Source organism: Hypomesus transpacificus, chromosome 23, assembly GCF_021917145.1.
Source record: "Hypomesus transpacificus isolate Combined female chromosome 23, fHypTra1, whole genome shotgun sequence".
Lineage (NCBI taxonomy): Eukaryota > Metazoa > Chordata > Actinopteri > Osmeriformes > Osmeridae > Hypomesus > Hypomesus transpacificus.
Window position 1 is genome coordinate 14,505,344 of NC_061082.1, and position 25,414 is coordinate 14,530,757.

The 25,414-nt window shown below is 42.2% G+C and overlaps 1 protein-coding gene across 2 annotated transcripts in view; it reads right to left on the reverse strand.

The window, feature by feature from the left end:
• lss (lanosterol synthase (2,3-oxidosqualene-lanosterol cyclase)) overlaps nucleotides 1-25,414 on the reverse strand; it is an 84,265-nt gene that overhangs the window by 31,672 nt on the left and 27,179 nt on the right. For both annotated transcript variants that reach the window (XM_047047536.1, XM_047047535.1), the window contains exons 3-13: nucleotides 18,729-18,867; nucleotides 18,342-18,450; nucleotides 18,054-18,175; nucleotides 17,754-17,850; nucleotides 13,494-13,629; nucleotides 8,870-8,978; nucleotides 8,638-8,756; nucleotides 5,386-5,483; nucleotides 1,792-1,819; nucleotides 1,604-1,660; nucleotides 1,344-1,415 (exon numbers count right to left, since the gene is read on the reverse strand). In XM_047047536.1, the coding sequence (XP_046903492.1) occupies nucleotides 1,344-1,415; nucleotides 1,604-1,660; nucleotides 1,792-1,819; nucleotides 5,386-5,483; nucleotides 8,638-8,756; nucleotides 8,870-8,978; nucleotides 13,494-13,629; nucleotides 17,754-17,850; nucleotides 18,054-18,175; nucleotides 18,342-18,450; nucleotides 18,729-18,867 (1,086 nt within the window). The remainder of the gene's footprint in view (nucleotides 1-1,343; nucleotides 1,416-1,603; nucleotides 1,661-1,791; nucleotides 1,820-5,385; nucleotides 5,484-8,637; nucleotides 8,757-8,869; nucleotides 8,979-13,493; nucleotides 13,630-17,753; nucleotides 17,851-18,053; nucleotides 18,176-18,341; nucleotides 18,451-18,728; nucleotides 18,868-25,414) is intronic.

Here is a 25,414-nt window from a genome sequence, read left to right on the forward strand (position 1 = left end):
ACAAGGGCGTTCCCAATGTCCGTTTTTCGGAAAACGCAGAAGCATATATCGGCCTTAACTCTGAACTGTATAGAAGTCTAAGATGACAATCGATCTCTGAGGCCAGCGTTACCAACGATGGTGTGGTAAATGCCATCAGGATTGGCATTCCAAAAGATCTTGCCAAGCTCCTCCTGGTTCAACGAGATTAGTGATTGGCCTGAACGATTTTGAACGATTCTGAACCTGAACAATTCTGCAGAAGAAGTACCCAAACCACTATTCTAATTGCGACCTGACTGAAATCATGCAGATTCGTCTCACGATCCCTCTAGCACCACAGCACTATGACTTTGGATCTTCTTCAAATTGTCCTTGGGCGTGAACAGACGCTGACAACTTTTGTGTCATATGAACGCTTTTAAATTTAAAGATGTGGTCGTGGCCAACTTAAGTGTCATACTATGCTTGAAATTGAAAAAAGGAGGGCAGCAACTGTCCTTTTGGTTTGACACTTTAAAGCACATAGTATCACCATCTGTTGAGATCTCTCCTCACTCAGATTGGGGAGGCAGAGGTAGCAGCAGCAGGGAGCCTGCTTTCCTATTCTGAGGTACTAGCCCCAGCGCACTCTGATGATAGGTCGGGCAACATCAATGGAAGAGACAAAGCCTCCATTGGGAGTCTCTGTCCCGTGGCCTCATCTCTGCCTCCATAACGTCCTTGGGAGCATCATCATTGGAGATCAGCATGGAGACAACCGCCGCAAGGGACACCTCCCCGGAAGAACTTGAACTATCATCGCAATTTTCCCAAGTGAGAGGCAAGAGCAGTGTTGACATTCCCGGGAATTTGCCAAGCCGTCTTTGGCATGACACTGGCCGAGGCAGACGAAACAATAATTGTGCCCATCTCCACTGCCATCTATTTGACAGCACCGGTTGTGGGCCTTTAGGGCCTTGTGGGACAAATGAATAGTCCTCCTTATTTTCATGCAAGCAAAGGACTGGAGGGTGGTCCTATCAGGAAAATTTTGCAGCTTCATTATATTCAGTGTTTTTACTTTGATTTTGAGTTGAAAATTAGCAGCAGGCTAGCACCCTTTTATATAGGGCACATGTGATAGATACAGTTAAGCTTCAGTTGACTGGCTGCGTGTACGCAAAGGGGTAAACCATAAAGAGCAGAGCTCCCCTATGGGGCGAAGCTCCATGATATAGCAAACAATTGCTTGTAGCTCAATGACACAGTGGCGAAATGTACGTGCAATTAGCATAGAATTGGCTTTGCTCCTCTCGTTCGGGGGCCTAAAATGAATGAGGGCAAAATTTGCCTTCGCAATATAGCCTACTGTGGATTCTCACCTGGGTGACCATGAGGAACTGGTAGGCCTGTCTAAGGCATTTTGAAAGCTTGGGGTTGTTCTGGGCTCCTGCCTAAAAGAAAACACATTCAACAACCAAAAATATGCCTAAAATAGTTTGCGCTAGGCTATATTAAAAACGTAATTTAAAAAACAAATACACTATCAATTACCATTGTAAATGTATAAAGTAAATTCAATGGTAGAGAGTCTATTTTTGATTTTTGTCTTAAAGAGGTCAAGTTGATATCAATACATCACCTCTAAGAAGGCCTGTACTGCAAAAGTTGTGTCCCATAGCTGTGATCCATTGGTTCCCTTTACAACATCATGCAAATAAGGGTGAGGCATACAAAAAGGGTGAGTATACTGGAGGAATGTGGCAAAGTGTTTGCACGTCAAATAAACAAAATCAATAAAAAATTTACTATGATTTAATAATTGCATACCTGCATTTTCATACCATCCAAACCCAACCTAAACAATTGAAGGCCATTTGTTAGTTTGTGAGTTCCGAACAGTAAAATTCAGCAGAATTTGTTTAAGTTCCGTTTGTAAACATGTACATTGTTTAAAGAGTTTAATGGAGTAGAGACTGATTTTGATTGACCACAGGTCCACGTAACACCTCCCATGTGTAAATAAATTTGCTTTCGAGGCTTATGACCACATACATGGCTTGATGAATCTGGAAAATACATACCCACAATTGGATGTAGTTCAGGCTATTCACCTTGTTACCGTTATCTCGGTAACACTTTACAATAAGGGTGCATTAATTAGCGTTCATTAATGCATTAACTAATGCATGAATCATCATCAGTTAATACATAACTCAGAAAGTACTTAATGACCTCACTGACCATGAACACATCATTTGGTAATAGGGAGTCACATATGATTTACTATTAATTAAATCTGGAATCATGCATCAATTCCTATTGACATTAACACATTAACTGTTAGATGAGTTAACTACTTTAATTAATCGTGCAAACTAATACTGTTAGTTAACTGTGTGAACTAAACCCCTGAGTAAACGGTAAACTAATGGTAATACCTTAATTCATATGTTAATTACCACAATGGCGGAATCCATGGATTGAGACGGTACTTTTGATCATTTTTGTTCACGGATCATTTGTTAATAGTAATGTGCCTCCTCAAGTAAAGTCATAACATGAGATACATTCACTAATCATTAATTATTCACTCAACAAATACTTAGTTTTTTCAGAGAGACAACATTTATATAAACTTTATTATGAGTTGGAATCCTGCATTACAGTCCAAATTACTTTTTGACGAATGGATGACTCCCATGCCGTTTCCAAAACGTTTTATTTCCCCCGAACAACACATGCAAAGCCACCTTTCTCCAAGAGTGTATGGCTGCAGCCTCCTGTCTCATGCCCTCCCGTCTCATGCCCTCCCGTCTCATGCCCTCCCGTCTCATGCCCTCCCGTCTCATGCCCTCCCGTCTCATGCCTCTACTTTTCAAAATAAAAGCTTGTCTGGTCCGCTATTCTACGGCTGCAGCCTGGGAGGCCCGGTTGAGTTTAAGCGTCACAACGACAGTTGAGGTTAGGATAAGTTTAAGGCCAGGAGTCGTAGCAGAGGTCGAGGTTAAGGTTAGGCACAACCATAACGGTTGGGGGACAATAATGGTCGGTACAGTACACCGTACATTTTGTCACCTGCGGTGTGTTCTTTTTTTTAAAGACACTGATGTGTACCTTAAGGAAAATCACAAAAAGAAACCATCAAAGTCTGCAACCATATATTGCTCTAGGTGACGTTAGTAATATTCGCTAACAAACGTCAACATAAAACGCTGATGCAGTTTTAAATGAAGGTCATCGCAGGTTTCATCAAATATACGTTAACATCAGGGACAGAACAATAACGTCCAGAAATCAGCAAATAATATATTGATTAAAAAAAAATAATAGCAACAAACAAGCTCACAAACTTAACTTTAACAAAAATAATTTGCGATTTAGTATTTTTGACCCTCTGAATTTACCGTTGGACAGCTTGGGCATGAGACGGGAGGGCATGAGACGGGAGGGCATGAAACGGGAGGGCATGAAACGGGAGGCTGCAGGCTGCAGCCATACCCATCTCCCTTTCTAAGACGAAGAAGTCCACTCGAAGTATCGATCAGATCTTCCGTAGAAAATCCGGGATTCTGGACCGATTCATGACGGTGAACTTCTAACTTCAAATGTTAACTTTCCACCAGTGGCAATTTCTTTAAGACTGCAAAGGAAGCTCAGCTTCCCCTAAAATATCAAAAAATGTATGGTAACATATTTACTATTGTGTTAACGTTTTAAATGCGTTAGAACACTGCGTATAGTAGCAGGTTGAGTTTTCAGTGCTTCGAAACTATACACTCATTGGATAAATGCTGCGATGATGTCCCGCCCAGGGATGCAACAATAAAACGTCGCCAAAGCTATTCAACTTCAGTTCAGTCCCATCGCAGATTTTTTTAACTGCTGCAACCTATTTCTTGTTTTTTGCTTGGCGAAATACTAGCCACATTCATTTTAGAATATACTGTTTTTGATCATGTCGATAATCACCTCAGCATCTCTAAATAGATAGGTTAGAGTTAGCTGGCTGATTAGCTAGCTAGTCTAGGTCTAACTACAATGGGTAAAAAACGCATTGTTAAGTTTGTATGAATGAGGTGGTCAGTCAGATCCACGTAGTTTGCCGTTACCATTCAAATGCCAAATTATTCTCTGTTAGCTTTCACCCTTTTCAAGTTGAAGCATTATGCTGAGTTTAGGGGACAGTGGAAAGTTAACATTCGAAGTTCACCGTCATGAATCGGTCCAGAATCCAGGATCTGTTGCAGCAAGGCATTTTCTACGGAAGATCTGATCGATACTTCGAGTGGACTTCTTAGAAAGGTGGCCTTGCATGTGTTGTTTGAGTGAAATAAAACGGCATGGTAGTCATCCATTCGTCTAAAAGTAATTTTGACTGTAATTCCAACTCATAAGAGTTTATTTAAAAGTTATCTCTCTGAAAAAACAGTAAGTATTTGTTGAGTGAATAATTAGTTAATGATTAGTGAATGTATCTCATGTTATGACTTTAATTGAGGAGGCACATTACTATAAACAAATGATGTACCATCTCAATCCATGGATGCCGCCATTGTGGTAATTAACACATGAATTAAGGTATTACCATTTGTTGACCCTGTTAACTCAGGGGTTTAGTTCACACAGTTAACTAACAGTATTAGTTTGCACGATCAACTAAAGTAGTTAACTCACCTATCAGTTAATGTGTTAATGTCAATAGGAATTGATACATGATTCCAGATTTAATTAATAGTAAATCATATGTGACTCCCTATTACCAAATGATGTGTTCATGGTCAGTGCATCATTAAGTACTTTCTGAGTTATGTATTAACTGATGATGATTCATGCATTAGTTAATGCATTAATGAACACTAATGAATGCACCCTTATTGTAAAGTGTTACCGTTATCTCTGAGCTTGCCTGCACACTATCCAGCACACATCTAAAGGCCACCTCACGCAGGTGGAGGGGGGGGTTGTAGTCAAATACATTTTGAATAGGTCTATATAGGCGGCAAATAGTTTCTGCCTAGGTAGGTCTATTTCGATATATATATATATATATATATCCCTGCCAGTTCCCTGTAATTATTTATGACGTGTGTGGCATTGCCTCAAAAATAGAAGTGAAGCGATATTTTGCCAGGCAACAGCAACTTGCCTGGCTTGCTGTCCCATTCACTATAATGGTAGCGATAGTATTTTGTCAGCTGACCTGTGTTGGTTGCCTGCAAATCGCGTGTCGTATGTGGTGGCCATAAGGTAACAGTGTTGTTCATTCACAAGGTAACAGAGACTAGATTGACCAGATGTTGGGTGTATCAGTTTTGTCTCACACTGTGGGGTTGTAACTACCATTATGTATTTCTGATTAGCATACCTCATCTGCAGTCCCATTCATAATATAATGTGGGAATTACTTTTTGAATGACTGACCAGAGGTAGTCTGGAATTCTGGCCACATGCTCTTGGAAGGCAGAGGAAAATGGTCCGTCCACATGCCAGCGCACAAGCATGTTGATAACCTTGGAGATCTAAGGGGGAGACAACAAGGTCAAAATATTGTCCAAACAAGCAAAACTAATTTCCCTTTGTTTTAAAGGAAGATGGGAAACTGAACAGTGGATTAGCTTGAATCAAATAATGACAATACAAACAGAATTACGGATTCTGTAATTCTGAATCTATAGGTTAAATCAGAGCAAGAATGGTCAAAGTAAGGTTAAATGAAATATACATTTCACAACATTTCAAATGAATGAAATTAATTACAAGGCAAACATGTTACAAAATGAAAGTTAACTCTTACCTACGCTACCATGATTATTGTAAATCAGAGACAGCAAGAGCTGAGCAAGGAGAAAGGACAAGACAGAACTGAGGAGAAAGGTCTCAGGGGATGAAGAATCCACAGGACAATGCATTACAATTCCCTTTATACACAAGACTAACCAAACAGACCAAATCTTCACAAAATGTGATGTGAGAGCCATCAAGTAGAGAGTCCCTCCAGAAACTCCAGACTTTAGCATATTAGAGGTGGGGGAAGGTTGACACCAATGTTCCCTCTAAAGGCCGAAATATGCTTCTGCGTCTCCGTTTACGGATGGGCGGAAGCACGGATACGCACAGATACGGACGGATAGATTGCGTTTATGGTTCTATAGGCTGTGGGTGCTGAAAACCATTCACCGCCAGAAGAGTAGGTGGCGCAACGTTCTTTTGTAAGACGTCGTCGAGTGTTTATTTACCTAGGTTACCGAGAAGTCGGAGCAAATTTACAAATTAACCGTTTCATCAATAAAATACACACATTTTCAGCAACTACACTGCCCATTTCTCGTCACATTTTAATTCAGATGCTGATTTACATGTACTGTTTAGCTGAAATATGAATTGTAAAAACGTACAGCAATAGCGGTCAAAGGATTCTGTTCGTCCTGTTTATCACGGCAACCTCGCCCCCGACGCAAGCGGTTCTTTTAATACTGACTAATCACAGCCAAGGGGGTCTCCGTAGCTCTCCGTAGCTCTCCGTAGCTCTCCGAAATTACGACGGATAATTCAGGAGGTGCACGTCAAGCTCTCCGAGGCTCTCCGAGGGCTGACGGAGAGCTCGTAGAGGGCGTTCCACGGAGACAAGGGCGTTCCCATGTGGCATTTTTCAAAAAACGCAGAAGCATATATCGGCCTTAAGCTGCGCGCATGCGCGGCCAGCACAACAGTTGAAGCGCACTCGATTTTTCAGACCGCGCACAAAATAAAATCTGTATTTTTTAAATTATTATTTTAGAAAAACAAGTAATGTTCAGTTGATTGGCCAAATGCGGCGAAGCCCACTTAATATTTTTTATATTACTTAATACATTTGAACATTCTATCCAACGTCTATTTCGGGCTCAGCTCAAGCTTTGACTATTCGTTACCTTTACAGGCCCCCCCAAAAAAGGGTATTTTTACATTTAAACACAAATGGCTTGATGGAATCGTTCAAACGGATATTAATGTTGTCCATACAAGGGCATAACCATGGTTTAGACATTGGGGGGGTCCAAATGAATACCCTTCCCCATATTTTTTGGCTTGTTTGTTACGTGCATTGCCTACAATTTAAATATCAAAATTAGCACATTTAGAACATAGTTTCGAGGACTACATTGACCATTTGAATTCACATCTAAAGGAATAGTGGACAGGAGTCTATTCCCAATAATAGGAGTCAGGTGGCTGAGCGGGTAGAGCATCGGGCTAGTAATCTGAAGGTTGCCAGTTTGATTCCCGGCCGGTGCACATGACGTTGTGTCCTTGGGCAAGGCACTTTACTACTTGACTCGGGGAGAATGTCCCTGTACTTACTGTAAGTCGCTCTGGATAAGAGCGTCTGCTAAATGACTAAATGTAAATGTAGTGACATTTCTCAGAGACAGTGACTGCCTGCATTGTGACCACGTCATTTTATCAGAAAACAGCAACTCATGCTTTTATGAGGCTACTCGTTTCATTTGCTTACACATTGAGCTAGGTATCAAGTTACTTACTGTCTGAAAAAAAACGCCAATGCCTTGCTGCTGGTCCAGTTTTCTCCGCTTTTTAGGTAGCCTCAAATCCTCCATTACTCTACCCCCTCTCCAACAACTTAATTAACGTTACTTTCTTTGCGCTCAACTGACTGACGAAAAAGTGTTAGGAAACCATGACAGCGCAGAACGACGCACGGTGTATTCAAACGAAATCACAGAAGTGTACAATAAGGAGGGGAGATTCATTTATCTTAACAAAGGAAATCAATTGAAAATAAATAAGACATAACAAGAGACCGATCCATTGACGGGGTTCATAAAAAGAGAACATATATTTGACATATTTTCAGCTGTGTAATGGGGGGGACAGATTGGTATTTTCTCAATATTGGGGGGGACACGACCCCCCAAAGAATTCGTGGTTACGCCCGTGTGTCCATAAGTGCGTTCGACTTCATACAAGACTGGCGTCGCCTGCAACCGCCTGCAGCCCGGCTGACTTGAAGCAGCTAATGGCATTCTCAGCTTCAAGGCAGCCGGCTGCAGCTGACTGTTGGCGCCGCCGGTGTTGCATGAAGTCGAACACACCTTATATCACCCATCCACGTTTTTTCTAAATGGCTAAGGCCGTTCTATATAGCCTGCTGATCAGCACAGGTCATAAATTGGTCACAGTACTGAGGTTTGGTCTCAGACAGATTTATATTTGCTCAGTGCGGGAAAACATTAGAGGGAACATTGGTTGACACCCACCCTTACAATGGCATCGCAATCACTCCCAACTAACTATTTACCAGCATGAAGCATGCATTGCCCTTAATGACCCAAAGATGTTTCAGAGTGAACCTGTCAAATATACTGTGATCTTTTCTATTTTTCCTATGCTTTCATTTGGAATTTAAAGTACAGGCTTGTATAAGCCATTTCAAAATTCCTTAATAAAGATTTGGGTCTGGGTAAAAACCAACTGAAGGCCTGGTATGTTACCCCTAATAATGCCACTAATATGCTGTACAGTTGACACTGTTGTCCTTGCCTAGAAGCATCTTTAATGGTAGTAATCCATACACGTTATTTATACATCTATAAACTTAATCTGTGTCTATGACAATATATTTGACAACATTTCCACTGGTGGAACATAGCTTCAACCTTAGTTCGCTCTTACCGGGCCGATACTGATAAAATTGGTGAAGCGGTCGTCTGCCTGGATATGGTCGTACAGTTCTTTGACTGCTCTGCCTCGCAGTACAGTGCTGTGATGGGCCTCATATACATTCATGACCACTAGTGAGAATCAAAAAGTATAAGGTTCAGACTGAGATTTTGTAATGTAAATTGTTATGGTGGATGTTCCATGGAGTTCCATCTCTACATCAGTGACAGTGCTGATTACTTACTGTAAGCCACTGTGAGTAGTGTACTGTATGGTGTGTACATGTCACAAGTTGCTACATTGTTCCTCTGAGCAATCCAGTTGATTGTGGCATAGTCTTGAACATAGAGTTCCTGTAGAATAGAGGGAGAAGTTATTAGTGAACATGCAAAATTATTTTTCAGATTTGTGATCCTAGTTGGCTAATATTTACACTATAACACAAGGAATCTCTGTTTGTGTGTCTGTCTGAGTTTTTAGTGGAACAATTAGCTCGAGAACCGGGACTGTGCAAGGTTGTAATTTTGAAGGTGTTTATCTCAAGACCCAAGGACGTGCGGGGCCACAGATGACATTGTTTGGATAAGTGCTTTGCATTTACGAAAAATAAATATGCTAAAAAGGTTACATGTTGCATGATGGGTACTAAAGTTAACGAGAACACTGATTGGAAGAGAGCCATGTATTCCAGGTTAAACTGGCTTTACTGCCACATCTTCTATTCTATATTACAGGTAGGTAAATATGCCTTCAGTAAATATACCTAAAATTGAGTGTACATTTTGTAGATTTTAGATTTTACAAGGTCAACATGTTGTTTATTAGAAGTGAACATGCAGTTTATTTGAGGTGAGCAAGCCATTTATTAGAGATAGAGGGTTATATGCCATCTTGCTGATGTTAGAATGAACTTGTGTAGTGTGGGTGAATGAATTATCCCAACAAAGTTCACTGATCTATACAGAAAGAAGTATGCACTTTTATTTACTTGGAGCTGGCACTGTGGATACCAGTGGAGGTTGGTCCATAGAGGCAGGGGAGGTTACTCCTCAATTATTTTCGATTTTATTTTGTTGAAAAAATTAAAACATGCAAAAGTTAATGAAATAAACCATTGCCAAATCTTAGTATAATTTTTCAACTCATTTCTCTCTTTGGAAAAAATCCATAAAGGAAATTCTGATTAAAATGCTTTAACCTGTAGGCAGAGGGGAAAGGGTTGTGTGAAGGAAGGGGGCAGAGTAGGAGGGGCTTCTGCTTCCTCCGCGGGATCTCATATCAATTTAATGCAATAATTAATGCATGTTAATCTGTTATTGGCCAAAACACGTCAAATGATGCTCCAAGGAAGGATGTCCTCCCTTTCCAATCAACAACCAGGATACAACATTGACATTACGTTTCTCCAATAATACTTTCCAAATTTCATCTTGAATTCTCAACCACTGTAGCTACTGTACCATGAGAGTGGTGAGCTGGTGGTAAAGTGATAGGGATAGCAATAGATACAGCAATGGCAATATACAGTACCATATTAGAAAAGATAAATGCAAATTGCAAACCATTTAGATTTCAGATTCAGATTTACATTTCCCTTTTTGTATCGAAAAGTAGCTAGTTAGAGTTAGCTTGTGGTGGCATGCCTGAAATAACGTTACGCTTGGAACACACTTCCTGCGAAGCGCTGCAAAGAGCCACGATCGGCTGGCGCACTGAAGCAATCGTTTCGGCCAGGGGCGGTCTTTCCTACATGCGGTATAGGCGGTCGCCTAGGGCGCCACTCAGAGGGGGGCGCAAAAAATGCGCCCCTTCTATATCTCCAACCAGTATTTTGACATTCAAAAAATAAATCTAACATTAGCGTAAAATGAGCCAGGTATACGTACCCCTTAAAAAAGGAAGGGGTACGTACATCCATGGTGTTATCAGAACATGCTAGCACAGTGAGGCGTTTGGTTAGTGTGTGTGTTCAAGAACTTTGAAGAACTAAATAATGAAGAGGCAAAAGCTATCGGGGGCGAAATTTAAGAAGAAAGAAGGGAAGAATAAGAGAAATGTGCAAAGGCGAAAGGTAAATCCTTAAATTCTGGTCTTATCCTATAATGAATTCCAGATAAGAAAACGTTCATGAATGCGTGAATTACCCCGGGCACTTTAGTGGAGTTAAGAAGAAAAGATGTACCTTATCATTGAACGTGTTCCTACTCCCTGTCACATAACCTAGTTCTTTAAAGAGGCGGGTAGCCTATATCAAAAATTATATGTCCATTTATTCCACGTTATACAAAAAAAAACGATTAAAATAGGGGTGCACATATAAAGCCAATAGCCAGTGCAACAACACTACAAATATCTTACTTGTTGCATAGCACACCCAATAATTGCCGTGTTTGTCTTCCTTAATGTCCTTAATGCCTACAACAAGTGAGGAATGGTAAAAATCCAAGTGTTGTATTGTCAAGTTTAGCGAATGGATTGTATGTAATCTTGCTAGATAGTTAGCTAACACTAGCTAGCCAGTGACTTCTGACGTTCCTTGTTATTGCAGGAGGGCGTGGCCAAAGCGTAGTTCAGCACAGGCTTGATATTTTCTCAGGGATTTTGTTTTTTATTTAATGTTTATTCATCGTTGTGATCGTTGTTGTGTTTATTTGAAAGAAATGCAGTCTTGCAGGACAAAATAGCGTTTGAAAGTTGCAATTCCGTTTTCGGGGGGGGGGGGGCGCCACGAGTGAAACCCGCCTAGAGCGCCAAATGTGCTAGGACCGCCCCTGGGTTCGACAGCTGGTCAAATGTTTTTGTGTGACGCTTGTCATCGTCATTGCATGTCATCACAATCATCGATAATACCAGAAATCTCTGTTTGTGTGTCACAAACATCGTCAACATCAACTGCATCGTACAATGCTAATAAATATCTGTGATCCTGAAAACTGCCAATGGTTGACATTATCTTGATTGCATCTTTTATTTCAGTAGCCTGACCTCTCTCAAATTCAAATTCAGGAAGATTTTAGGACTTATGACAACATACCATGCTCCCAACCCAGCTCCTCAGCTTGAAGCAAAGACCCAGATTGACCTTGGTGGTATTCATTTTGGCACCAGGCTCATTCTTGTAATTTTTTGATATATTGAATACAATAAAAAAATATTCCAAACTGGGTTATTTAGCTTATATAATTTAGATAAGACATTAGAATTCAAAAGGCTATATTAATGACAACCTTGATGCAATACATTTGTTATTAGTTTTATTCTCCTCCAGCTATGCTTTTGATTTCCTAGAGCTTGCATGTTCACGACTGGTTCTTAGTGTTGCTAAGTTTGATGTGTACAGGTGGTTATGAGCGTGCATGAGCCTTGGAGCCAGGAGAGCTACTCTACTGCGCAAGACCGGATGAGCCAGAAGTTCTGTTACTCCGTTTTGCAAGCTTCAATGCACCACTGAGCAGTGGCCATCTTTTTAGCTATATGTTTCTATAAGAGCGCTATATACAAAATGCTCCCTTGTGGAAACCAAATGCCCCCACACTGCTTGGTGTACTTACATTTACATTTACTTTTAGTCATTTAGCAGACGCTCTTATCCAGAGCGACTCACAGTAAGTACAGTGACATTCCCCCGAGGCAAGTGGGGTGAAGTGCCTTGCCCAAGGACACAACGTCATTTGGCTCAGCCAGGAATCAAACTGGCGACCTTCAGATTACTAGCCCGATTCCCTACCGCTCAGCCAACTGACTCCATACTTAATGGTCTATGCTACATACCCAAAAGAGTAATCATGTTGCTTCTATGTGCACTAGTACAAGTACAGGGCTGGACATTAACTTTTTGAGGCACTTGTCCTTTGGACAAGTACATTAACGTTTCACTTGTCCATACACAAAAGTTACTTGACGGGTAAAGATTTATAATTTTATTTAAAAAAAATGTTGTTGATGTTTCTAGTTAGCTAGCGTCGGCAGTGATGTACCTAGCAAGCGTTAGCAGCATTTGTATTGGTTAAATGTACATATGTAAAGTAGGCTATACACCAGTGACGATTTTAGACCCTTTTTAGGGATGCTCAAGCACCCCTAAAAATATATATATATATATATATATTATTCTTTATTATCATTTGATGCTGGTAGTTCATGAAGAAAGGGACATCTTTAGTTTTTTCATTCATTCAATATTTTGCATAATAATACATAAATATATTAATTGTTATCAAGTGAAATTAGGGATTTATATTAGCAAGGGGGTTTAGCACTTTTGCAAGGCACTGTATTCATGTCACATTCTAATTGGGGGCTGAACACCCCTAGAGGTCTGATCCTAGAATCGCCCCTGCTCACACGCTCTCACGCCAAACCTTGTACTTCTCACGCTGAGAAGTACAAGGCCCACGGAGTGAAGCAACATAGACACGCGAACACCTGTGAAACCTTGTCTCTGGGCTATTTCTCTTATTTCATATACAGTATAAGTTTAGATAGCTTGCAAATGCTGAGGACAGCCTACCGAAGTAGAGTTAGCCAATGTTGTAGCGATGCTAGCTAACGTTAGTTTGCTAGCTGTATAACATTTCACTGGGTCTTACAGCGTTGCTTGATTTACTTAATTTATTATGAAATGTTATGTTCTATGTTATGTTATGCCACTTATTTTGTGTTTTGCTCATGCAGAATTCGGTCAAATAAAATCGGTAAAATACACATAATGATTGGAACATAACGTGAAGTAACATAGCATTTTATTTTGTTTGAGTTTTAACTTGTCCAATGGGACAAGTAAAGTTCTCTTCCACTTGCCCTACAAAAAATCCACTTGTCACGGACAAGTGGACAAGCCTTAATGTCGAGCCTTGCAAGTACTGCACCTGTTGGAGGCTTAGCACCAGGGGATCCTCTTTAGCTGTCAGCCTGACAGCGTAGCAATAGCTCATGGGCAGATACACTTGACGACAGTGGCACCACAGAGTGGCTGGGTGCGCCGGCATCCAGCTAGGAAACAACCTGAAGTGTTAAAAAAAAGTGTTAAAAACACACACAAAAATCAATGGGCTGGAATTAGCCTGAAGTAAAATGAATGTATGAAACAACAAGAGACTACTTTAGTTGTTCAGCATTGTAAATACTCCATTTCCAGAAAAGTTGGGATATTTTGTCAAATGCAATAAACAAAAGATCTGTGACATGCCAATTCTCTTGTACCTTTATTTAACTGACAAAAGTACAAAGAAAAAATTTACTGTTTTCACTGATCAATAGAATTGTATTTTGTTAATATAAACAAATTTAGAATTTAAAACACGAAAATATATTACCACTGTGTGTATCACCTTCCTTTTAGTTATAATTTAAAATAGCTCACTTCCTGTTTTGGCGGTTTCATCGCAGACTTTGATCAGCTTTACCGGAAAAACAGTTTTGAAAATCAAAAACCATGTGAAAACGTTTGTGAGGCTTGATCTGAAAATGGTGCCAAATTTTTGCTTGTTGTAGCGCCACCTAGAGGTGAAATGGCATGACCTACTTTGGACTTCTTTAGAACAGGGTCCCTAGTCCCTATACCAAATTTGTTGTCAATGCAGTAAAGAGGTGCTGAGATATGACCTCACTTCTTTTATGGTGGCTTGGTTGACGACTTTGTTTGGCTGTTCCAGTCAAATGGTTTAGATAATCAAAAAAACATGTGATGTCTTTTGTGTGGCTTGGTCTGAAGATGATCTGTGCCAAATTTCGTGAAGATTGGACAAACCTTATAGGAGAAGCAGCAAAAAAACGTTATATTCAAAATAGCGGCCACATCAATTCAATGTGGCTGTAACTAACAAACGGTTGCGAAAATCAAAGCTCCAGGGGATGATTTTTGTGAGGCTTGGTCTGAAGATCATCTGTGGCAATTTTGAAGAAGATTCAACAAGAATGGAGGAGTAGCGAAAAAACGCTTTTCCTTTACATTCAAAATGGCGGAGAATCTATAGAACTGGGTATGATGTCAGAGTGCGTTGAACTCGTCTTGATCCAGGGAATCCAACGATACCTCATTTTGGACAATGGGGCATATGATTCAAAAGTAACATGTGTAAACACACCTTCAACTTTGACCCATTGGTGGCTCTAAATGGTTGGAATGGGAGACATGAAACTTGGTGAAATTGATGAGGGGACTGGTCCCAAAGAGTGTGCCAAATTTCACAACTTTTGACAATGTGGTTTTAGGGGCTGCCATAGACTCCCAAGGCAGAAGAAGATGTGTAATAATAATAATAATAATAACAATAATAAGTAGAAACCCTCTAGGTGGCTTCGCCTCTTCGCGGTTTGGCCACCAAATATTTGACTTACATTTTTTGAGCTTCACTTGCAGTCTAAAAGAACTTGCCACTGCTACCAAACTGAACCTCCACACCATCCAACACTTCAGAAAATTCTGCCCTATAGTGATCCACTGTTTTCCCAGCAAATCGTCTTGAGTTTGTCTCAATGGATTAATTGGAGTCAATCAACGTTGTTGCTTTCTCATACAGTGCAAGGTATCTTTCTTCATTTCTCTTACCCCTAAGAGATGTCTGCACACACTCGACTGTAGCGTGCATACCAAACACCGGAGCCTGTCTTCGGTGTTTACCAACATTTTTAACACCTCCCTAGAGACATGCCATGTGCTAGCCTGTCTCAAGTCTTGGAGGGAGTCAGGTGGCTGAGTGGTTAGAGAATTGGGCTAGAAAAGGTTGCCAGTTCGATTCCCGGCTGCGCCAAATGATGATGTGTCCTTGGGCAAGGCATTTCACACTACTTGCCTCGGAGGAATGTCCCTGTACTTACTGTAAATCGCTCTGGATAAGAGCTGGGAACACAAATCTCTGACTCCCGGTCCATCAGCACCGGATCTCCTCAGGGCTGCGTCCTTTCCCCTCTGCTCTTCTCCCTGTACACCAACAGCTGCACCTCCAGTCATCCGTCTGTCAAACTCCTGAAGTTTGCGGACGACACCACCCTCATTGGGCTCATCTCTGACAGGGACGAGTCTGATTATAGGTGGGAAGTTGACAACCTGGTGACCTGGTGCAGCCAGAACAACTTAGAGCTCAATGCTCTTAAGACAGTGGAGATGGTTGTGGACTTCAGGAAGAATACAGCCCCACTCACCTCCATCACCCTGTGTGACTCCCCAGTCAACACTGTGGAGTCCTTCCGCTTCCTGGGCACCATCCTCTCCCAGGACCTCAAGTGGGAACTGAACATCAGCTCCCTCACCAAGAAGGCACAACAGAGGATGTACTTCCTACGGCAGCTGAAGAAATTCGACCTGCCAAAGACAATGATGGTGCACTTCTACACAGCCATCACATCCATCCTCACCTCTTCCATCGCCATCTGGTACGCTGCTGCCACTGCCAAAGACAAGAGCAGACTGCAGCGTATCATCGGCTCTGCTGAGAAGGTGATCGGCTGCCATCTGTCTACCCTCGAGGACCTGCACACCTCCAGGACCCTCAGGCGAGCGAGGAAGATTGTGTTCTTCAGTTGTCGCAGGAAGTACATCTACTGTTGTGCTTTCTTGGTGAGGGAGCTGACGCTCAGTTCTCACTTGAGGTCCTGATAGTACCCAGGAAGCGGAAGGACTCCACAGTGTTGACTGGGGAGTAACACAGGCTGATGGGGGTGAGTGGGGCTGTATTATTTCTAAAGTCCACAACCATCTCCACTGTCAGACAGGAAGTCTGTGATCCACCTGCAGGTGGAGTTGGGCACAATCAGCTGAGAGCGCTTGTCCTAAAGCAGGGCGGGGATGATGGTGTTGAAGGCAGAGCTTAAGTCCACAAACAGGATCCTGGCATAGGATGCTGGGGAGTCCAGGTGCAGTAGGGTGAAGTGGAGGGCCATGTTAACTGCGTCGTCCACAGACCTGTTGGCTCTGTAGGCAAACTGCAGGTGGTCCAGGAGAGGGTCTGTGATGGCTTTGAGGTGTGCCAGCACCAGGAGCTCGAAAGACTTCATTACCACAGAGGTCAGGGCGACGGGTCTGTAGTCATCATGTCCTGTTGGCCTTGGCTTTTTGGGCACAGGGACGATGGTGGAGGACTTGAAACAGGCTGGCACGTGGCATGTCCCCAGGGAGGTGTTGAAGATGTTGGTGAACATCGGAGACAGCTGGTCAGCGCACTGCTTGAGGGTGGCAGGAGAGACAGAGTCCGGCCCAGCTACTTTGCGGGGGTTCTGCCTCTTGAACAGTCTGTTCAAGTCTGTTCAAGAGGGGGGGTGGGGGGGAGTCCACTTGGGTGGGAAAGGGTAGTTCAGGACAGTCCCATTGTCTTTCAAATCTGCAGTAGAACTCGTTCAGGTCATTGGCCAGGCGGGAGTCGTTAGTGGTGTGGGGGGCTCTGGGCTTGTAGTTGGTGATCTGCCTGAGCCCTCTCCAGACAGAGGCAGAGTCGTTAGCAGAGAATTGTTGTTTACATTTACATTTAGTCATTTAGCAGACGCTCTTATCCAGAGCGACTTACAGTAAGTACAGGGACATTCTACCCGAGGCAAGTAGGGTGAGGTGCCTTGCCCAAGGACACAACGTCATGTGCACCGGCCGGGAATCAAACTGGCAACCTTCAGATTACTAGCCCGATGCTCTAACCGCTCAGCCACCTGACTCCCAGTTTTAGTCTCTCTGAGTACAGTCGTTTAGCCTCTCTGACCGCCTTGCTAAACCTGTACTTCAACTCCTTGAATCTGTCTCTGTCCCCACTCCTAAAAGCTTCCTCCTTCTCCAGCCGCAACCATCTAATAAGCGGTTGACGATGGATGGATGGATGAATATTCTATAAACTTTTCAGTCTCATTTTGCAATTTTTTGTGTGTGTTTTGCAGGCATCAAATTCTGAATTTGTTTATATTTACAGAATACAATTAAGTTGGTCAGTGAAAACAATTAATATATTTTCTTTGTACTTTTGTCAGTTAATTCAAGAGACTTGACAAATCACAGATCTTTTAGCAGCATTTTAGAAAACATCCCAACGTTTTTGGAAATGGGTTTGTATAAATGTATGGTTTATGGATTTGGTCAAGTAAATCAGGACACTACTAATAAAAAATTAAGGTAATCTGTGAAATTCATTCCACTAGGGCAAGCATACCACATTTCTGGTAGGAGTGTATTCAGTCCTTCCCAACTGTACACATTCAGAATGGCCAACCAAAATTTACCCCAGGAGGGAATTCCCACAGCACCACCTATTCAAAAGACAGCATAGAAACTAAAGGCACGTTTTCTTTTAACTTTAACACGGCTTGAATGCATGTTTGTTAAAAAATAATTTACATAAATGTTTTTGAATGCTGTGTTGCCGCCTCTTTACAGGAATACATAATCTATTCAACCCAATAAGCTCACATGATCTTGGAAATACAACAAATCATCAATATTTGGACCTCACCCTTGCTGTGCAGTTCATTCCTGGCCCGTACCATGTCAGGATCATCTGGTCCTAGTCCAAGGATTCTGAGGGCGGTGTAGTTTAGTGCAGTGCCAAACACTGTAGACTTGTCTTCAATGTGTCTGACAAATATACAAAGAAATGGATATATGGTTGGAAATGGTTAGATTCTATCACCAGCAAACTTTCAAATAACATGCCTATTGAGCTTAACCTTGATCACAAATGCACACAGTTCAAAATTAGGACAGGACCCTATAATAGAGTAGAAGTACACTGTACACTCACAGGCCCCAGCCTCCGTCAGGTAGCTGAACAGAACGTAGATATCTCACCATCTCTTTCTTCCAAGCTTCTGGCAAGGGAATTTGAGCCACGTGGCAGGCAATCAAGAGACCTGAGGAGTAGTGTAAAGGGTAAATTGGTGGCCTTTGGCAGACATGTTCTCCATTACAAGTCAGGGTTTCCCACAAAAAATGTGTTAGTTAAGGTGGTAGGGTGGGTTTTTGGGACGACGACGACGTAGTTAAGGCGGCAGGCGTTTATTGCTTATCGCCTTAGCTGAAAAGTGCTGCGGGAAACCCTGCAAGTGAAACTCTATTCAAATTTAACAAGTATACGTCAACAAGTATATGCTACTTGTTGACGGCAAAGGAATGGCAAACCTGTCAATACCTGGGAGTAGGAAGAGAGGTCCTCCATAGTCTCCGGCCCAGTGGCCATCCTCTGCCTGTAGGTGGCTGTAAAACTCCATGCCCTTCAGGGCTGCTCCCACTACAGTTTTTGCTGAGGGAGAGTCAGAGACGAATTGGCTCTGTAGAAGGGGAAGAAAATACACATTTCATTGACATTACATTTAGCAGAGGTAAGTAGGGTGAAGCCGGGAATCGAACCCACAACCTTCTGATTAATAGTCCGACTCCCTAACCTCTCAGCCATCTGATACCTAGAAGTTAGGATTAGGTGTGAAGAGGACAACAACTCATTTAGGGATCAAAACTTTGTGTTTATGACTGTCACTGTGAACAATACGCTGGGGTGCCCAAGATGACTAGGTTCTTTGGCTACAAAGATGTTACAAATCCAGGTCTTATTTTATTTCATTTGTGACACAGTCTGATAAAAAGGGGACGTTGTCGGCCGAGGTCATTTCTCTGTTTTACAGATTGTGAAAGTGCCAGTGTTGGATTACTCCATAACATCACCTGAGATGCACTTGCCAAATAACAATCGTTACACAGATTTGTATTTATTTTTATTAAATTTATATTTATTAGCTATGTTGGATGCTGTCGTCCGCTCCTACTGTCATCAATGCCCAACAAATCTATCACTTTCTCTCCCTGACCCTGTCTTTATGCTTGAGCAGCACTGGTTGAAGCCTGAAAATATTGTAAACAATTTCAGCATATATGAAGGTAGCAACGCTAGTGCTAAATAACTATTTAGCTGGTCGGCTCCATGACGCCGGGTAAGTAGGGCTCGTGAGAGAGCTCACCAAAAGAACGATGGGGAACCCACTTGTCTAGCAGATTAAGACATGTTCGTAGGTACCTAGCGAAAAGTAACCTCAACTTTCCGAGACTTAGCAACAGTACTAATGCTGAAGGCTCGCTGATATCGCATAGCGTCGTTGCTAACGTGTGCTGACGTTGTGACATTGGGGGGTGATAAGTATGGAAGGCCTAGTGGGCAACTATTAAGACGCCCCCGTGTGTTAACCACACGTAAGTCGGCGTCTTTTTCGCCTCAAATTGAACCGTGCCATGTGACACGTTCAAAGCACGCGTCTAAATAAACGCATGCTTTTTGAGACGTGTTTAGCAAACCACGCGAAATTAACGCCTGGTTTGGCTCAATCAGCGTCTGGTTTTCCAAAATTAAAGTCTGCTTGGTTGAATCTCCGATGGGAATTTACGACAACATGTAACATCTAATACGTAAGTAAAGTAAAGTAGGATGCCCGTGCAAGCTACTATCAAATACAATGTTGGTTAGCTAGTTAACTATTAGTATGAAGTTGGTGGTCACAATTGCAATGCTGTCTGGCTTGGAGCTTTGTGATCTTCCCTTGCACTGCGACATCTATGATAAGAAAATAAAATAACAACTCCTAAATATAGAAAATAATATACAATACAGTATACTGTAATAATACACATTTTAACCTATACTAACCGTATAAACCTATACTAACCTAAAGACAAGTGGGGTAACAATTAGTGCAATATTGCTGATGTAATGCAACCAGTAGCCGAAAGTAACAGTGTGTAAAGTGGCTAGTGAGGAAGTGGCGAGAGTGTATCAGTGTCCATTCAGATGCCTGATGGCCCTTGGAAAGAAAGTGTTCTCCAGTCTACATGTGCAAGACCGAATGCTTCGGTATTGCCAGCCAGAAGGCAACGGGGTAAAAAGACTGAAGGATGAGTGGTGGTAACAGTCTCATAGAATCCTGCAAGCTTTCCTGAGGCATCATATGTGTCCTGTAGGGCTGGGAGCTTCCTGCCAATGATTAACTCAGCAGACCTGACCACACTATGTAGGGCCTTGCGGTCCCTGTCTGTGCAGCTCTCATACCACACTGTTACGTACGCCTCACGAAAGAGGGAACGCAACACCCCACTGCGTACAAGAACCCTCGGACCGGATGACTGAGATATGGAGTCGTGGTGCCAAGTGAGGGAAGCAAGGCCAACTCTTGTCTTCAAACAGTTAATTAACTGCCAAACAAACGTACAGGGGAAAAGGGGCTGGTCACGACCAAAACAAAGAAAGCAAAACAAAAGTCTCTATCCCTACCTTCTCACAGCACTTACCCTAACTAGCACCGTAGTTCTGGCGCTCAACCCAAAAGTACAGGGGTTGGTCGGCCCAGGTCTTACCTAGTGTACGTAACAGAGAGTTACCTACTGGTATATGTAAACCCCAGGGCCTCTTGCCTAAAGCACGTGGCTTTCCCCTTGGGAACAAAAGCAAAAGCCGAGAAGACACAGAACACAATGAACAATGTTCAACACAGTAGCACACAAACCAGTACAGACAATACAGACAGCAGTCAGCAAAGCTCCCTTTTCCCCTGTACGTTTGTTTGGCAGTTAACAAACTGTTTGAAGACGAGTTGGCCTTGCTTCCCTCACTTTGCACTACGACTCCATATCTCAGTCATCTGGTCCGAGGGTTCTTGTGCGCAGTGGGGTGTTGCGTTCCATCTTTCGGGAGGCGTATGTAACACACCCTGTGATGCAACCAGTCAGTATGCTCTCTATTGTGCATCTGTAAAAGTTAGTGAGGATGACTGAGTCCATGGCAAACTTCTTCAGTCTCCTCAGGAAGAACAGGTGTTTCCGGGCAGCTTTAACTACCGTGTGAGCAGACCAGGTGAGATCATTGCTGATGTTCACCCAGAGGAACCTGAAGCAGCTGACCTGCTTGCAGCTGACCTGAAGCAGCATGCTGCTCCTCCTGCCGCCTCCTATAGCTTACAATAATCTCCTTCGTCTTGCTGACATTGAGAGGTTATTGTCCTGGCACCATGATGACTCGTCACTGAGATGAGGCCCACAATGGTTGAGTCGGTAGCAAACTTAACGAGGAGGTTGGAACTGTCGATGCAAGGAGAGCAGGAGAGGGCTGAGCACACAGCCCTGGGGGGTGCCTGTGTTGGTGATTAGTGTGGATGATATTCTCACCACCTGTGGCCTCCCTGTCAGGAAGTTGAAGATCCACTTGCATAGGGAGGTGCTTAGTCCCAGGTCCACAAACTTGGAGACAAGTCTGGAGGGGATGATGGTATTGAAGGCTGAGCTGTAGTCAATGAACAGCATCCTCACATACGTATTCCTATGTCCAGGTGGGAGAGAGCGGTGTGCATAGTTAGGGTGATGGCATCGTCTGTAGACCTGCTTACCAGTATGCAAACTGCATAGGGTCCAGGGTGTGAAGAAGCGATGACCAAATTAATGTTTTGACTAGCCACTCGAGCACTTCGTGATGACAGAGGTCAGTGCTATCGAGTGATAGTCGTTCATGCAGGTGACCTTGGTGTTTTTGGGCACAAGGACGATGGTGGTCCTCTTGAAGCAAGTAGGGAGTACAGACAGGCTGAGGGAGAGGTTAAAGACGTCTTAGCTAAATATAAAAAGGTTAAAATCAGTAGGGCTGTCCCCACTTGGTCGATTAGTCCATTTTCTGGTCGATATGCTCTTGGTCGACTAAGATTGTTTTAGTCGAGCTGCCATATGGCAGTGTGAGATCTGATTCCCGCTTGTGTCATCATTGCTGAATTAACGAAATGTTCAACAGAAATTGTAGATTATATTATTTAAGACAAATGAACCAACTCAAAAAATATAGGATTTAAAAGAAAAGGTGTTACTGTTTTCCCTTTCGTTAATCTGCGCTTTGTTTTGGTTTGGTATTTTGCACACGGCACGAGCACAATTGGCTGCAGAACTACAAACTCTGCCATAGCCTACTTTGTCGGTGTTATTAGTCAAAATGGCAAAGACATCTGTGGTATGGCGGGATTTCATTAAAGTACATTTACATTTACAAAGTACCGGGTGACTCGCAAAACGTTGAATGCAAACTCTGCCAACAATGGTTTATTTTTCATAGTTCGACGTCGAAAAAGATGTAGCCTACCACCTAAAAAACGTAAGTTGGTCTAGCCCTACTTCACTCTAACGCACTGGGTTGAAAAAGGAATATGCCTATTATAAGAATCACATCCAAATCGAATGCCATTATCTTCTCCGGCCAAGACAAAATATTTCTCTGTTGCAACGTTCCCCACTCAGCTTCTACGTAAGTTCGCATGCTGCAAGTTTTCAGGCAGTGATAAGCGCGCTCTGATGATTTCCACGTTAAACAAACAATATTTTTAATTTGTTGTAGCCTACATTGTAAGAGATACTAAATACCATCGGCATTCGGTTACAACAGGACTGGTGATACAAGTCTTATTATTAGTAGGCTTTTAGCAGCTGAATCTGCAATGTCCAGCAGCCATTGAGTCAGATCGCAAAAATTGTGTACGTTTTTTGTTGTTGTTTTTTTTGCGTTTCAAAGTTCGATTAGTCGATTTTCAGACGTTTTAGTCGAGTTTTGGTCGACCAAAGAGAATCTTAGTTGGGGACAGCCCTAAAAATCAGACTATTATTGTTATTAAAAATTGTTATTGTTGATTTATTTGTTGTTACTTTTAGAACATACAAAAATAGCATTTATAGGCCTTCAATTACTTAAATGTGTAGGCATCATTATTTGAATACAAAAAACTGAAACAAGTCAGTAATAGTGGTTTGATTCAATATTGAAGAATTACATGAATTCGAATATTTGGGTTTGGGTATTGTGTGCCGTATTAGATGAATCTTGATCAGGTCTGGGTCCCCAGGAGGTATAGATGTACATTCATAGAATGGTCATATTGTTTAAAGTCATAAGACTCTTAGATACTGTTTTCATTGAGATTAGCAGACACTTTTATACAAAGTGACATACAAATATGGGATTTAGTGCTAGTTGGCACAGCAAGTAAACTAACAATTTAGTGTAATTGACAAGGATATCGATACAGATTTGTACTTTTCTCCTATTATCATATTCTTACTCAACATATCGATAACACAGGCAAACTGACAACTTCGATTGGGGACTGGGCTGTGAGGAAAGGCAAAAAACAATGACAGCTAGTGCTAGCCTGCCTAGCCAGCCAGTTGCACAGTTTACATTTACATTTAGTCATTCAGCAGACGCTCTTATCCAAAGCGACTTACAGTAAGCACGGGGACATCCCCCCGAGGCAAGCAGGGTGAAGTGAGGACACATCATCATTTGGCACAGCCGGGAATCGAACCAACAACCTTCTGATTGATAGTCCGACTCCCTAACCGCTCAGCCATCTGATCCCCTGGTTTGCTGAAAGCTTTTAAAACTATAGTTACAAAGTCAAAACAAATAGGTGAAACTTCTTGGTTAGTTACAACTTTTAATTGACAAAATTTACAACAGATAAAACTTGACTTTAATAGAAGGATCGCCTTACATGGTCACTTCCGGTCTCACTAGATGATAATACCGGCATGGCATAATGGTGAGCTAGCTGCTTATCTTCCTAGCTATCTACATCATGTCAGACGCTTGTCGTAGTGGCGTCCGTGATTGCAGACGCTTGGCGTAGCGGCGTCCGTGATTGTCAGACGCTTGGCGTAGCGGCGTCCGTGATTACAGATGCTTGGCGTAGCGGCGTCTGTGATTGTCAGGCGTAGCGACGGTTTTATGTTGTTCTGGTGTGCGAGGGCACTTGTCACCCCCCATATGTGACTCTGTGTGTGAGTATGTGAGAGACACGTGAGTGACAGAGAGATGGAGGAGAGCAGGGAAAGGAAATGCAGCAGAACGAATACGCTGCGTGTTTTAGATAGCGTAAAAAAATATATAACGAAACGCAATGTGGCCGGTGTTGATTCTGTGGCGCACTGCCACAAATTAGTCTGTGTGGGAAACACTGTCATTATCTCTGAAGGCCAGTGCCATCACAAAAGCCTCCCTGTCCCTGTCAGTCAAATCTGCTGGCCACAAACCTGGGTCAACTTCCTTTTTATGAGTTCTGTCTTCTTCCACCATGCATCTTTCATCCTAATCATCACTGTAACTTTCTTTCCCTTCTTCCTGTGCTTTCACACTTTTTCCTTCTTCTAGCTCTACCTGAGAGAGCCCTGGCTCTGTAGGATGTACACAATGCATGTGATACATACATATGTACTGTGATATATACAGTTTATATAAAAATATGCCATATACCAATAAATTACACTAACACTACAGAACATTGACCCAAATTACGTACCATGTGTATCACCACCACTTGATTACATACATTAGATCCAATAGATTTTTTGGTGTATGTGTGTGCAAGCTTCTCAAATAAATTGCCCTTCATGATGGTAATAATAAAGTAAACTGTATCTATAGATGTCATTTAACGGCCATAATTCAATCTAAATGAATGTATCAAACTGGATTTTTTAAATATTGTCTGTAACTTACATGCAGGCTGAAGTAAGCTACTCACTGTTTCCAACAGTCCACCATCCAGTACAGACAGTAGTTTATTTTGTATTATTTCATAATGATCATTATGTGTGAAAATAATTCGTTTGAATTTCTGTCATTAATTTAAAAAAAAAATTGTTATGGTAAAAAGAGCGACAGAGACAGAAATCCCCACAGACTCCCTGGAATGATGCTAACTGGCATGTCGTTAACACAATAATGCTCACCTGGGACAGGGAGGGATACAGTTATGGGGAGATTGGGATGCTGATGACTTATCTGTTGTTAAGTCTGCTAAAAGG